This window comes from Battus philenor, unplaced genomic scaffold (genome assembly GCF_028537555.1).
Source record: "Battus philenor isolate CCGP_79_NKW_IND1 unplaced genomic scaffold, ilBatPhil1.0.hap1 SCAF_23, whole genome shotgun sequence".
NCBI lineage: Eukaryota > Metazoa > Arthropoda > Insecta > Lepidoptera > Papilionidae > Battus > Battus philenor.
Window position 1 is genome coordinate 11,387,464 of NW_027181686.1, and position 15,363 is coordinate 11,402,826.

Consider the following 15,363-nt stretch of genomic DNA (forward strand, 5'->3'; position numbering starts at 1 on the left):
ATAAGTAAATGCATAAAGTATGAGAAAATTTTTATTAAGAAACAAAAACGCCGACTTGTGCTACTGATAAAATTTGTGAAACTCCCTCTCCCTGCATTGGTACTGCTTCTCGCATATCTCCAGACAATTTTCATTTGTACTCGGAATGCCGGCACGGGCGTGCGCCGGGTACAATGTGGGAATGGCGAGCCTGGAATACTACAAATTTTCATGTAACGGTTGAACGCTCTGATAAATTCTCTTTCGTAACCCAACAGAACGAACCGAGTCGATATCATGTCCTTGTCAAACTAAAATCTGCAGAAAGATATCGAATATCGACGTATACAGGTGATATAAAGGTGTAAAAATTCATTTTGTTAGAAAAAACTATAAATCTTTTACAATTACTCTGAAAAATGTTACATTATTTTTTTTATATTGACATGCGACAGTCTAATAATGTAATAATTTTGCAAGTACAAAGCCTGCAGGGATAGTAAAAAATAATTAATTTTAACATGCTGAAATACTGGCTTATTAAAGCCTTTTTCTAAATCATCGTCACGTCAATTATTATTTCTGAAATCATTGATTTTTATATAGGTCGTATTATTAATTGTCAACAAATGCGCTTTACATTCGCCCCATTAAAGATTTTATACCAATAGCCAATCAAACTGCTCAAAAGTTTAAATTACATCTGAAAATTATATCTGATTTTAACTGTGGCTGCAACTTGGTCCACGTGGAATTTAATAAAAAAATGTAGTTTATTTACTTTTTTTCCTAAGCTATTCCTTATTACATCGGCTACCTGCCAGTATAAGTCCCATCAAAATCGGTTCAGCCGTTTCAGAGATCTGCCGGAAAAAAATAGATGGACAAAAAAGTGTAATTTTGGTATATGTACCTTTCATATTCGTACACATGTAGTAAAAATCGTTTATTTTAATACTACATACCGACACTCCAATATTATTTATTTGTATACATAAAAGAAAATATCACAATGCTTTAGAGTCACGTGCATCCTTTTCATGCGTAAATTTTAATAAACTATTTATAATTATCACCGTCACCATTTCAGCCATTGGATGTCCAACTCTGGTCATAGGTCAGAAGGACTTGGTTGGAAGCGGTCTACATCAGTTTTCATTATTTGCAAAAAAAAATACGAAAGTAATATAGTGTGTATTGTTTGTGTAGTGACGTCATAATGTCAAAATATTTCATTTAATGAAATATAAGGTATATTTTATCCTGGCATTAAACCACTCTGACATCTGGCATTTATATCTTTTGTAAGTACACCTTATAATGGAGCGACTTTTACATGCCATTAAACATTTCTTACTTCCATTCTCTTTTTATCGTACGACGTACGTAATTGTACAATTATTTTACAATTAAGTGTAATCAAATAAGAATTAGGAGCGCTCCCTCGGACAGTTTATCTCGCAATTAACACCTGCAGTGTAACTATGCAGCTGGAACGCGAATGAATCTAATCCGTAGAGATAAAAAATACAAAATTTATTACAGATAATTATTTATATCTGAAAAAATCGTTCCGGTTGCTGAAAAACATTAATTAGTGTTTAAAAACCACCATGGTAATAATCTTTAGTATTCAAATTGACGGACGCCGCAAGACATTTTATATACTCGTATAATAGGCTGGCAACTGATTGCGGATTTATTTTTTGTTTTACTAACACAGTCAACTTATGTAACTAATATTTTTTACTTATTGTTTATACTTCTGCTTTTTATTTAGTAAGAAAACTATATCAATTGTTGCTATAGTTTTGTTTTTAAACGGTTTTATTTAGTTCGACCCGTACGGAATTTATTTATTTGGGTCAAAATTAGAAATTGATATTTAAGCACCTTCCCGTTGTCAGATTGATCTAAAATTTGGTACACACATTTAATTTAGAAGACAATACAATATAATAAAATCAATAACATTATAAATCTAAGATGGCCGCCGATACAAAATAGCGGATTACATATTTTTTCTTAACCCTCTCAATATGGGTATCAAATGAAAGAGCTACACTAGTAAAACACGATGATTATTTCAAATTCAAGATGGACGCCGTTCCAATATGGCGGACTAGGTACATATTTTTCCACAACCACCAAAATTTTTTATCAAAAAACCGTTTAATTTAAAAGTTTTTTAAATGTATTTTTTAACCTAATTATTAAAAATGGAGGAATAGGACGTGCACTTCAAACATAATTAATTGTATTACTTCCGGAAACGCAAGAGCGCATTGAAAATACAGAATAAGCTATGTACCATATATAGAAATGAAGCCTTTGAATAAAGAGCCAACAAGAAAACTGCTCAACGATGTGGTCAGTCAACTATCGATTCATATCAACACGCCACAACACGTGATATTGCGGAGAAGCGCAATGTATGGCATTGAAAATATTTAGCTAGGTCAAAAACTCTATTAAGGACCACTCATTAGTATAGAATATTAAATTGGATACTTTATAACAAAGTTAATCTGGAGATCATAGATGATGAAAGAGAAATCACCTCAAACGACATCAAAAGCAAAGGTTTACTATAGAAAAATTACGCTGTCAGTCTAGTAGAATTATAAAGAAATTTTGTACTTATGCCGCAAAACCAAACGTTCAATTTAAACGTGTACGTTCAACTACATTAAATTGAGCGTTTTAATTTACAAAAGCGGCGATTATTGTGAAAAAGTAATGGTGTTTTCCACCATGATAATATAAAACCCCACGCATTTTTGGTCACGCGCCAAAAATTATTGGAACTGGGTTTGAATGTTTTCTCATATCCACCAGAAAGTCCAGGTCTTACGCCTTCATGCTACCATTTATTTAGTTCCCTGTACAACTTCACATTTGATTCAGTTCTTTGACAGCACGAAGGTCTAATTTTGACAGTCCTAGAACGATAGCAAATATATATATATATATATATATATATATATATATATATATATATATATATATATATATATATATATATATATATACATACATATATTTTTTAATATATATATATCTATAAAAGATTTTTTCAATTACGTACTGACTCATCATAATATCTAAAAAATAAATTTATAGGCAATAAAATCGATGGTTTCAAACTATAGATCTTATAGGTATAAAATTTAGCCAGCGTATTTTTTTGCATGTTAAAAATTACTAAGAACTTTTTTTTCTGAATTTATGCCCACAAAAATAATACGGGCCACGCCAGACAGCCACTTGATGTACATATAGAGCAGAGTTCATTCCTGATGTTTCATAACCAAAAGCAACATTTTACTTCATACATATTGTTTATTTAAATCGGTTAATAGGTTCCTGCACGCTATGTGCACGATATATATATTAGACAATACTTTTACTAGTACGTTGTAGTAGAACATACATAACATCAATTCCAGTGTATTGATATGGTACATTTTTGTTATTTCCTTAATATAGTGACGTTACGGTTGGATGTCAAATATGTCTGAAATAATGTTAAGGTATTTTTTTGTTAATCAATGGAAGCGTGAATGATGGAAGACGCGGAAGATGTTCTCTGGACATGCGCCAAGCTCGCAGTGCGAGGACGAATTCATTTCGCAGCGGCGACGGCCGGAGCACGTGGTGGCGCGCGAACACCACACGCGCACCTACCCGCTCGCTCCGAACTTGTAATCGGAAGGGTCAACCTCCCCCGCCCCCCTCCCTCCCTCGCCGCGCCGCCGCCGCCCCATCGCCCGGGCCCGTATCGACCGCGCGACGTTGCCGCGCCGCAACTTTCCCCGCGGCGTTGCCAGCGCGCTGTTTGGTCGGGCAGCGCGCGGAGCGGCGGCGGTACATTTTATTGTTATTGTGACTTGTTGCTGTCCGGCGGCCGCCTTACTTTCATGCGGATATCTCTGTTGTGTACGCGACGTTTCGTAATCGATCATGATTCACGGATAACGGCAGTTTTATCTCGTCGCCCGGCAACCACATTTTTTACAGCGACACACGAGATCGCCCTCCATAATTACATTAGACACGCTGTTTTATTTCACCTTTGCAAGATTGTCATTCTCAAATCTTGAAGTCTATATTAAACTGTAACAGATAAAATATTCTCATATTCCATCGCATAACTCGTGACATTTGGTACGGCAAGGTAAAGGCAATTCGTGGCGTAGTGGTGAAGGCGTTCGTCGCACAACTCATCGGGCGCATTTAACATGAGGCGTAGCACACAACGCGACTTCTTTGCTCAACATTGTTAAACTAAGTTAACTGCGTAGAATTCGGAATGCGTTAGTCGAATACGTGTTATTAAAATTTCCTTTGTTAATTTGATGTCGGCGAATGACCTCATCATTGTTAACGTTAACCATATATTATAATTACATTTCAGAATAGGCCATCTTGCGTATTTTACGAGTTTATTATCATAATTAGGCACAGCGTGGAGCCGGATGTCTTTGGCACCGCGTCAAAGGAAACGATCTTTGTTGTTGGGAAAGATATTTACTCACTGGAATGACCTCTTAACAAATAAATCTACCTAAACACAGCTAAGTTGGGTCCGGTTTAAACTTTCTGCGGTCGCTTCTTAACTCCTTGATCAGGCGTATTACTTCGCTTCGAAACTCTAACTTCAGGTCCACGTCAAAGTCCCGGACCGCCGGCAGCAGGGACTCGAAGAAAGACCTGTCCTCGTCTTCCACGGCGTAGCTGCAGCCGGGGTCCGGGAAGGGCGCGTCGACGAATTCTATCTTTTCTGTCTTGTTCTCCTTCACTCTTCTTCGTTTGAGGTTGTCTATGGTGGAGGGCGCGTCCTCGCCGTCGCTGGGCCAGTTGGACTCGCCGAGTATTTCGAGACAGCGACGCTTGCGCTCGGAGCGCCAGTGCTTGGGCGAGTCCAGCTCATGCCATTCCCGGGACTCACCCTCGCTGCCGTTCTCCGGCAGCCCGCTGCCCTTGTACAGGTTGTCGAGAAAGGCCAAGTGCTTCGCGTACATGTAGCCCTTCTTGCCGTCCTTTCTCTTCAGGTCACGGACGTACGAGTCTCGAATGTTGCGCCACTTGCTGTGCAGCTTTTTGTCTGTGTACAAGAAAACATTTTCAATTTATCGGTATTTATTACTACTTTTAACTTTAAGACAATTTTATATTTACATAAACGCGGGCCACGAATAAAATAGTTTCTATTTCACTTAACAGTTTCTTTATTGTTAGAAACATAGTTTATAGAGAGATAAGAAATATTTTCAACACGACCAGTTGTGGAAGCGAGGTGCATCTAGCGTCCTCTGACGATCTTATCAAGGTCATATATCCATCCTAAGGGGGTGGATGTTCTGATGCACGTCTACTACAAATCCTTAAGGCCTCTGCAGCGTGTACTATTACGCATATAAATAGTTGGTTCACTGCAGTTGCAGTGATGTCATAAATATAAAGAAACTTCCGTCGCAAGTTGGGGAGGGTACGGTGCGTGCCCTCTCGCCCTACATTCGCCCGCTGCGTGCACTCGCCGTGACTGCCGCTCCCACATCGCAATGCGTCGCTATGATACGACATGATCGTGTACATTGATAAGGTGTTATCTGCTAGCATATTCTTAATTGTCCCTTTGTCCTGTTCTCTTTGTCTCTAAACTCCAAAACAAACTGATGGTTTTATATTTATTTCTATTACTACGAATGTATACGATATGTATGTGTTATCATTGATGCATAGCGGGCATTTTATAATTGCTAATAAAGATATATCCATCTTTTTTTTTTATTAATTTAAAACTAAACTTCTCAAATGAACAGCGTGTGCCGATGTTTTAAATATTGACTTAGTTTTAAACACAGAGAGATTGAGTTGATAGGCGTTTCATTCAAAATTATTAAAGAATTTAAAATAACTACCAAATTTAATCTACAAAAATAAAGGTATAGTTAGTTTCTTTATACAGATGCGCACACCGCACCAATGTACTGCTGTACAGGAAGCAATGCTACGTTTTTACTGAAACAATTCCATGATTAAAGATCTGACGTAAATAATAAAACTGTAAAAATAGGTTTTGTTAGCAAATGTCTAGACCACACAAGTGTACGGACGAAACACCCGGTGAAACTTTCATGTACACTGTATAAATTGACCTTTGTCTATTTCATATATTTCAGTAATTAATTTTAAAAACTTCTTGCCAAGTTGAGAAGATTCGGTGATGAAATAAAGACTGTTTTTATTGGAGTGTTCCGTCGTTAGAAACACATTAAATTAATTGGTGTTTTATTACTTTTTAACGATGGCAACGCGCCTCCGTGTGACTTTCACAAAATTTTCGTAGAGCCCGGGTGTCGATACTCACACACGTCTAACTTCTCGTTCTCCTCCATGTCGTCAAAGTCCGCGATGAACATCTGCGCAACCTGCGCCCAGGCGCGCTGCTTCTTGTTCTTGTACCTATTGTCCTCGCTGTTGAGGTCCCATATCTCCGGGTACTTTTCCACTTCACTTATGAACATTTCGACGTCCAGACAATACGTCATTGCTCGTCATCTACAGGCGAGCGAAATGCATCACGAGCGATAGGATACGTTCACACGAGCGCGCGAATCGTTGCAGCGTTTCGGTTGCGAGCGCGCGTCTGTCGCGCGGGCGGTTCGCGTACGAGTGACGGTCGCCGCAGCGGAGCCGCAGCGGCTCGCGGCGCCCCGGCTGCGGGCGGCGGGCGACGGGCGACGGTGCGGCAACGTCGCGCTGTGATCCCGCTCGCTAGTGCCGTCGACTTTGGCCCCCGACTTTAAAATTTTCCAGTGCAGTAATTTTTGTTTCATAACAAAACAACACAAACATTCATCATTCTCTATTTAAACGCATAACGAATGCAGGCATTCCATGTGCGCTCAATCATTTGCCTATAGATTTATTTCATTACGCGCTTTTATTTTTAAATTGTATATCCTTTGTGAACATATAATACAGGTTGATTAAGATGTAAAAGCTTTCTTAAACCTATCTCTAAACTTTCTGTATAAAGCGATCACTCTGAAATTAACATTTTCGATTGGAATGCAACAGGCCAATCACTTGCAATACAAAGTCTGCAGAGATAGATAAACAGTAATTGACGTTTACGTATTGATTTGAACTTTGAGTACGTATTTTCTTACTTTATTATCATTTGGTTGTTCATTTATGAATTAAGTCTACCATACATTATCATCTTCATTCACACTAAAAGTTTATTAACAAACATCCTGCGTACTATAATACTTTTTAACGTTGCTTTATCGTGCAGAATTTTTTCTGTTTAACCATCGCTGGGCGATTTTAAATGGGCAGGTGTTTGTAAACTACAAATTGCTGTTTAAATATAAGACCAATATAATATATTATATGTTTTTCATGCATAATTATATGTTGACAGTATGGATGTATTACGTCGAGAAAGTCTGCATGAGAATTTAAGAAACTAATAGTGGGACTAGTTGAATCATCATCATTAATTCAGCAATAAGATGTTCACTGCTGGACATGAAGTATTAAATAAATAACTAATATTTGAATTCATTTCCGTATTCCGTTCTTATTCAAAACTATCGAGTTGTTACGCCATATGTTTTCTCTAGATTTTTTTTATCTATTTTCTGTTTATAAAGTTAAATTTTTTTAAAAACACTGATGTGCATTTAAGACGCCTTTGTAGTCGTGCTTTATTCTAATGGACTTAAAGTAGGCACTTTCAGACTAGGACATTAAATCTGAAAGTTGGGTAATTTAAATGAGAGTCCAAGAAGTTTTGCATAAAAATTAAGTGCATTAGCGTGGAAGGGTTTGTGGAGGGAACGACCGCGCGCCCGGATTCGAACCGGCGATTTACCGCGGAACTTTACAGTAATTACACAAGTTCCAGATTAATTATTTCTAATTTGGATCGCTAGTGTTGTTTTTTTAAAAAAAAATCGCTTTTACCCTTATTGTTAGGAACAAAACTATTGCATCCACTACTGACGTCTTTTCTCAGCAAGTGCGCACACGCATGAGTTGCGCCACTAGACGAGAGACTCCACACCATCCGAGTTTATAGCAACAACTTCAGGGAAGAGTGTGGAACCTTATTTTTTGAGGTTGTAGGATGTTATTATAGGGTGTTTTTAACGGTGCTCCTTCGGCATTCTTTTCACAATGTACAAAAGTGGTCAATTTAAATGACGCTATGAGGACATTAATATTAAAAATATAAAACGTGTGTTTAAAGTGGCAGCTGTATATTAGCTGGACTGGCTTATTATAGCGTCCTTTATTGATGCTTTTAGTTGATAAAATGGACAAATGGTCGTAGTGGTCGACAATAATTATAAATAAATTTAAATATACATCCACATGTAACACTTTTTTTATTATAGTTCAATAAATTCGTCTTTATATGAAAATTTTAATTATTATACGTGACTTAAATTTGTCTGTATGACTTCCACATGTAATAGTTATGTAGTAACATTCAACATCAATTTGCATACTGTGGATTTTTTTTATTAGTTCTAATTTGTATCGTTAGTTTTTTTTTTACAAATTTTTTTTTTGCTTGTACTAAGCGCAGACAGGAGAGGGATGCCGCTATTTGATACATAACTTTCTTCTTTTTCTACATACACCTAAGATTTATACATACAATAAAATTTGTAAGTTTTACTCAACTATAAATTAATTAGTACATTATTTTATTAAGTAAGTAAGTCGTAAGTCGCTGCTCAAGTGCTACAGACCGTCATACTGTGTTTGGTGCAGCCTTTTCCCCCCCGTGTAAATGCATCTTTACCTTGTTACTAACGAATGACGTGAGTTTTATTTAGCTCCGGTCATTAAAATCTTGTATATACATTTTACACACGAAATATGATTTATTTTATATTTTCTGAAAGTGTTATCATGGAGTCTCATTCGAAGTGTGGCGTATGTCGTTGATACGAATGGGGCGAGTCTTCGTTGGTGGCGATATCTAAGTACTGTATACGTAAGTGATGTTTAGTAAACAATGTCACGTGAACGTGTTCAAGCCGCAGTGACTTACCGGATCGCTTGTTTGTTTCAGGTACCTAAACATAACGAGGTGAGCAGCAAGTCAAATATTTTTATCACAACACAACACCGATAGGGAAAAGGTAAACGCATGCATATCATCAAGTGTTTTATTAACGAGAACAATTGTTGCTAAAGCAAAACAAGTAAAATGTAAACAATTCCAAAGATATAACAATCAACCGTTATTCTAATATGCGTCGCTAATTGCAAACGATAGATTCATACCTGCGCAGATTGCAAATCAATCTTTATAATTATATTTGTAATGTTAGCATATTTCAATTCGAAGCCAGTGTGACATTTGGTGCGTTGGTTGTTAGTTGTCTTATTTTAATATGAGAAGGCATATCTGTTTATTTATTTTATTTCCAATTTATATTTTATATACTTGTGTAAGAACGTCCAATTTGATCTATGTTCAGTAGTAGGCGTCTTGATTTTAATGATCACTATTCAACATGAATACGCAAACGCATCAAAGTGTCCAATTTGATAAAAACTAGAATTAAATCGTGCTTATCTATGCCTTACAGGTTAATTGATGAAGTTTTACTTATCAAACTTAACAATCTTTTAAACTTAAAACACTTGTCTAATTCAATAGCGCGTGTTGTTAAAGGGATCGCTATTGGTTGAAGGTTCAACTCTGCGCTAGTATGAATTAACCCTAAAGCGCCTGAATAATGGCCTCCGTGTTCTTAGCTCGGTAAAGTCCACGAAATTCGTTTATTAAGCGGCTCCGTCTCGGAGAGCCACGGCAGCCGTCAGTCGGAACTGTCCCGACGCTGCTTGACGGCACCGCCCCCGCCGCCCCCGCCGCCCGGCTGCGCGTTGTTGAAGTGGCATGAAACAGCCTCCTGCATGATGTTCGCGATCTGCGCCCGGGTCCACATCTTAATGTTTATCGGCAGCTGCCTCATCTCCGGCAGAAATGAGAGGAGGAACAGCTTGTCGGTGTCTGTGTCCATGTCGCCGTGGACCTCCACGTTGTTAAACATAGGCATCTCGATCTCGTCCGGAGGTTGGTCGCTGTCGGAGCTGGACTTCTTGATCCGCTTCCTCTTCTTTCTTGGCAGCGTCACTTGGGTACTGTTTCCGTTGGCATATGTCTCTTGGTCCACTGTGCAGTTGCCCACCTCCTCTCTGCAAGTAGTTGTCTATTTGTATTGGCCATTGATATCACACTATGGATCAATAACATTTTCCATCAATGTCATGACCATAGAAGACCATAGAAATAACAGTATAAAGCGTGATTGGGTAAATATGCAAAGGTTTTATCAATAAGCCTATTTCAAATCTTAGAATGTGTAATTTATTTTTCCATTGGAATGCGAAAGGTCAATTACAACTTCTATCAGTACATCGTCTGCAAGGACAGATAGTGAACAATAATTAATTTTAATACGTAGTAATCAGAATATTGAAAATAATTTTTCTTACTATATTATCATTACGTTAATATTTAAACTATTGATTTTTGTATAAGGTGTGATATAAATGAATTGACAAATAAGCTATACATTCACTCGTAAAGCTTTTACACCAATAATGAATCAACCTGTATAATGCATCTAGGATTAGAGAGAAAGCCAGAAACATGTAACCGCTGTACAGATCAGGACTTATTTAATCATTCCGATAAACAGGAACAGTCGTGGTAGCAAAGTTCCTCAGTTTTATGAAATAAATAATGTAAATATAAACATCGTTCCAGCGTGTTAAGCCTTCTTACAGTAAGTGAAGGCTCCACTTACTGTAAGAAGGTTTAAGACGACGCGCATTGAGTACTGTGTTAGTAATTTGTGAACCAATAATGAAAAATAAAAAATAAATACTGCTTTAGTGTACATTCAAGTTGATGACAATTAGGACATATGTGTGACCTTTCTATGTTCAATTAGTATTGGGCCCTATTAGCCTTTTTGGCTATTACAGCCTGGTCGGATTCAAAGCTAGCGGACTAGAATTAAAATTAAAAAAAAAAATCTTCGTCAGATGTGATGCTAGCGAATTGTATTGGCTAATTGGTATCTACTCGATTATCGGGCATATATATGCCAGTGCGACGCTTTTTAAAATCAATAAGTTTCCAGATAAATGATTAAATAACTTTGCATTGCAAAAAAAGGTAGTTGTGGATGTGACAAAAGGGAACAAAACAAGTAACAAACGGTGACAAAAGGGAGCAAAATAGTACAGACGAAAACAACTGCAATAGGTGTAATCAAAAAAGATTATAACAATAGAAAATTAAATAAAGAAAATTTAAAAACCTTAAATTAAAAATGTTAATGCATAATGTAAAATTGCGAAAAGTGTGGCAAAGGATGAAAGATGAAGCATAAATGCAATGTGGAAATATGCAGTAATCTGAAGAACGAAAGCGGATGGGAGAGAGAGGGAGGGGTGAAAGTAATGAAAAAAAAAGTAAATGAAAAAACTATTCTCTGCCCTAATAATGAGAAAGGGGATGACCTTTAAAAAAAAGGGCGTGGGTACTAACTCGTCGCTGAGCGCGCCGTCGTAGCCGCCCAGGAAACTCATCTTCTTGAAGTAGATGTAGACGCGCCGCTGCACGCGCGTGCCCGAGCGTCGCGTGCGCAGCTCACGGTTGTACGCGTCGCGCAGCGACCGCCACTTGCGCTGGATCTGCAGGACTGACCCACTCGTTACAACCTCCACAAAATATTTAATTCATTGGGTCCATAGACTTTTCCAAAGATGCCGCTTGGCAGGCCAATAAGTTGGCTGGCATCCAGTGTCTATAAATAAAGTTTTCGAAGACTGGTTTATCCTTATTAAGTACTTCATCATTATCATTTCGCCCATAGGACTTTTAAACTGGACGTAGTCTAGATTTCCAATAAGACCGGTCGCAAGTGGCCAGCATGCAGCATCTTCTGACGATACTAATGGTTATCTGTCCACTTTGTGGGTGGATGACCTTCGCTATCCTTGCTGTTCCGTGGCGTGGAGACCACATAACTTAATAAGAAAATTAATTTTGCTGTTGTCAATTGAAGGCATACGATAAGTTGCAAGGCCAGAACAACAACGATGATCGAATGTATTGGTAACACGATGGCATTGTACATGGCTTCCTTTAGGATATCTTTTCTAAAAAGCACTTACATTAACACTTGACTTTTAAGATTTTAAAAAATTTACATATCAAGGGATTAGTTTTATAAGTTAAATTACAAAAGTACGTGTGCTAGATAAAGCTTGTCTGATCAGAGTTTTAACTACTAAATCCATTCGTAACGATGTACCTCTAACACCACACTAAAGTATAACTATATATAGCTCCAAGATCAGGCAACGCCTCTCGGAAAAAGTTTGCGCTCAAACCACGTTATGCGAAAGAAAAACGACTCAATGGCGAAACTTTTTGTTCAAGGTAGACTTAAGCGCTCTATTAAAGCTAAAAATAAATATTTTAACAAAGTTTTTATTGATTGTCAATACTGCTCTGCAAGGTGTTATAATTGTGGGGAAGAAGGAAGAAAATCCACCACAACAATTCTTTTTATAAAATTTAACAATACAGATTTATACATATACACTTTATCAGATATAGACTAAATGTAATCAAAATAACCGATTTTGTGTAAAACGGACAAATCTTAGACCCGTTACTCCCACACCACTAATTATAAGTCAGATGTAATTGTCTTTGTTAATAACTGCCGGCGAGAAAAATTTTTAACAAGCCACCTACACGCCCAAAACAATTTTAAATATTTTCTAAACATAAAGTAAATCTTTCTATGGACTATATATACACATTTACTGTAGGACTACAGATAATATTCACAAAACTATTGCTAGACTTAAAAATAAATGCTTCTATGTCATGAGTTATTTCACAGAAGATAGAACGCTTTATGAATAACATGTTCGCTCCCGGGCTATAGCAAAATATTAATTAAAAAGATTATTATATTTTTACATATATATATATACATATACATACATATATATGTGTATAATATATATATACTTCTTCTCGGGTGTGAGTCATTTATAACAAGGTCAACATAACATATTGACGTAAATGACAATTGTATTCCATCTTACGTAATAATTTGTTTAATTGTTAATATTGTAAAAAGACATAAGCTATTATTTATATTCCATAGTGAACATTTGGATATAAATAGGGGCTGACAAGTTGGAACTTTTGCAGCGCCTGACTGCATTGTAAATCACTCGGGGGTTCCTGCATCATCCCATTGAGCGCCCTCTCGATATCACTATTCAGCAGTCACTCAAACTCGATGAAACGTCTATGACATCCTAAGCCGTGGCTTCTGTCGAAACCCTCAATCATAGTTATTGAAAATAAATTCACGCCCTTTCACCGGTCTGCCTCCGCGGAAATTGAGTATTATGAAGGTAAACATTGACGGTCTGATTTAAAAAGGCGATAATTAAAAATTTAAGAATAGGCACCAACTATTTTATAGTGCCAATGTCAAGTCATGAGAATGAAAGTGTGGTCTGAAGAATATATTGGTGTGTATGTATTAGCCGGTACAGATTGACTTTACAGGGTGTTTTAAAAGCAAAAACAAAACGCATGTGTTATCCGCCTCTGGAAATTACAAGCCGTTCCTCTCACCAATAACACGGCACGCTGGTGGAGCGTCCGACAATTTGACGTTACTTAATACATCGCAACGCACAGGCGGCGATATAAAAAAATGATGAAGCGATGCGTCGGCTAAGCCGAGTTGATTTATTGCGGTGCCGACGCGGTCGAACCGGTTTGTAGAAAATCGTTTGTGATTGTGCTAGATGCGGCGCTCGGGTCATTTCGTAGCCGGTTTGTATCTATGTGCACCTCAATCTATTCCTCCTTTGCAACGGGTTTATCGATTTACCGAAACTAGGCACTGGTCGTTCTGTACCTGTGTGGTACATGGTGGTCTTGTTGAAAGTGCCCCAGTCGGGGAATAGTGCGGCGCCAATCTCCTTCCACAGCTGTAGCCTTTCTAGCCGGTCGACAGGCTGCTCCGGATCGTAGAGTCCGGGCCGTTGTTTCACCTCCTCGATTAGCTGGAGCGGGGTGAAGTTGGTTGTCATCTCAGGGTCCGACATTAGTGTGCGACGGAAAAAACGCAACGAGCGCTCAACGGAGGCGTCGGCGTGCGACTGACGCGCGTCGCGGCCCGCGCCCCCTGCGCCGCGCCGCGCCGACGCGCGACTGCCGCCCGACCGCCGCCCGACCGCCGCCGGGACGCCGCCCCCTGCGACTGCAGTCGCGTAACGCGCCGCGACGCGATCACTTGACTCTCTCGGCCGCTGCACACGTCTGTACACTATGTTCACGACTTCCTTGCAAAAACTACTCACGTTCATATACTACTACTTAAAACATGTATGGTTTTATTAAATAAGTATGTATTGAAATTTAAAAATACTTTATTCAACATACGATGGATTACATCTCTTGTTGACGTCAACTTCAGTGTACCACCTGTTCGAATGAAATGCGTCAGACTTATAACAAACAGGCGAACCAAACTTAGAGAAACTATGTATTATATTAGGTATAGTATAATCCTTAACACACAAACATTCTTTGACATTTTTTTTTAATATCTGGTAATTAAATGTTTGTGAACATTACCTGGGATCCAATTCTAAAATGTATACCGCTCGTCGTTCATAGATAGATATTGTTAACTCGATGTAGTCAAGTCTGGTGCAACTCATTTATTGTTGCTTCTGGAATTTATAGTGTATGTCAGTTTCTATGTAAATCGGTAACGTTTTAATGAACATACAATTAAATTTATATCCGCTATGACAAGCAAAAGTTTATATTTATCCCTTTAATCTTCTTTTGAAAGACACTGCGATTTAAATTGTTATTACGGGAAGTGCTATTTTCTACAATATAAGTAGTTATTATTTCTTGCATCTATGTGAAAAGCTTAGAAATTTAAAACAGACCTTATAAGACGACTCGAAGTTACACAGAGATCAGAGAACCGCAGAATTAAAGTCACCGACGAAGCTCGAAGAATTGCTAATCTAAAGTGATATTGGACGCGGAACATAGCCTTTGAAGGCTGTTGAGGTCGAAACGATCTCATGTGGCGATCACGAGCCGGTAGACACGGTGTGGATAAGCCTCCACTAGATCGACCGACCACATAGTTCAAAGTCAAAACAAAATGAGTATTATGAGTGGCGACTATATTTTCATTAACATTTTTAAATTAAATTCCTGTACTTGTATAGCCAGAAAAACATTTACACATTTCTATATCACATACATAG

The 15,363-nt window shown here is 38.0% G+C and overlaps 3 protein-coding genes across 8 annotated transcripts in view; 1 reads left to right on the forward strand and 2 right to left on the reverse strand.

Annotated features, from left to right (window-relative positions):
- Smr (Smrter) overlaps window positions 1–15,363 on the forward strand; it is a 208,524-nt gene that overhangs the window by 56,035 nt on the left and 137,126 nt on the right. For 5 of the 6 annotated variants that reach the window (XM_068767609.1, XM_068767611.1, XM_068767610.1 and 2 more), the window contains exon 3: window positions 9,080–9,097. The exons of the other annotated variant lie outside the window; for it this stretch is intronic. In XM_068767609.1, coding sequence (XP_068623710.1) covers window positions 9,080–9,097 — 18 coding nt within the window. The remainder of the gene's footprint in view (window positions 1–9,079; window positions 9,098–15,363) is intronic. 6 annotated transcript variants of the gene reach the window in all.
- Window positions 3,372–6,644, reverse strand: LOC137924125 (uncharacterized). The gene is made up of 2 exons (XM_068767458.1): window positions 6,353–6,644; window positions 3,372–5,086 (listed from the first exon to the last, which is right to left on the reverse strand). Exons 1-2 carry the CDS (start codon window positions 6,531–6,533, stop codon window positions 4,557–4,559), a joined length of 711 nt encoding a protein of 236 aa, XP_068623559.1. The 5' UTR covers window positions 6,534–6,644; the 3' UTR covers window positions 3,372–4,556.
- On the reverse strand, window positions 9,834–14,256 carry LOC137924332 (uncharacterized). The gene is made up of 3 exons (XM_068767727.1): window positions 13,986–14,256; window positions 11,576–11,729; window positions 9,834–10,212 (listed from the first exon to the last, which is right to left on the reverse strand). The coding sequence occupies exons 1-3, from the start codon at window positions 14,173–14,175 to the stop codon at window positions 9,834–9,836; spliced, it is 723 nt and encodes a 240-aa protein (XP_068623828.1). The 5' UTR covers window positions 14,176–14,256.

Bases quoted from the DNA above. Each gene is read 5' to 3' on its own strand.
- LOC137924125 (XM_068767458.1), bottom strand. From the start codon at position 6,533: ATGACGTATTGTCTGGACGTCGAAATGTTCATAAGTGAAGTGGAAAAG. The intron at 5,087-6,352 runs GTGAGTATCGAC...TCTTGTACACAG, and splicing joins GAACGAGAAGTTAGACGTGT to ACAAAAAGCTGCACAGCAAG.
- LOC137924332 (XM_068767727.1), bottom strand. From the start codon at position 14,175: ATGTCGGACCCTGAGATGACAACCAACTTCACCCCGCTCCAGCTAATC. The intron at 11,730-13,985 runs GTACAGAACGAC...CGAGTGGGTCAG, and splicing joins GACCACCATGTACCACACAG to TCCTGCAGATCCAGCGCAAG. The intron at 10,213-11,575 runs GTTAGTACCCAC...AACTACTTGCAG, and splicing joins GACGGCGCGCTCAGCGACGA to AGAGGAGGTGGGCAACTGCA.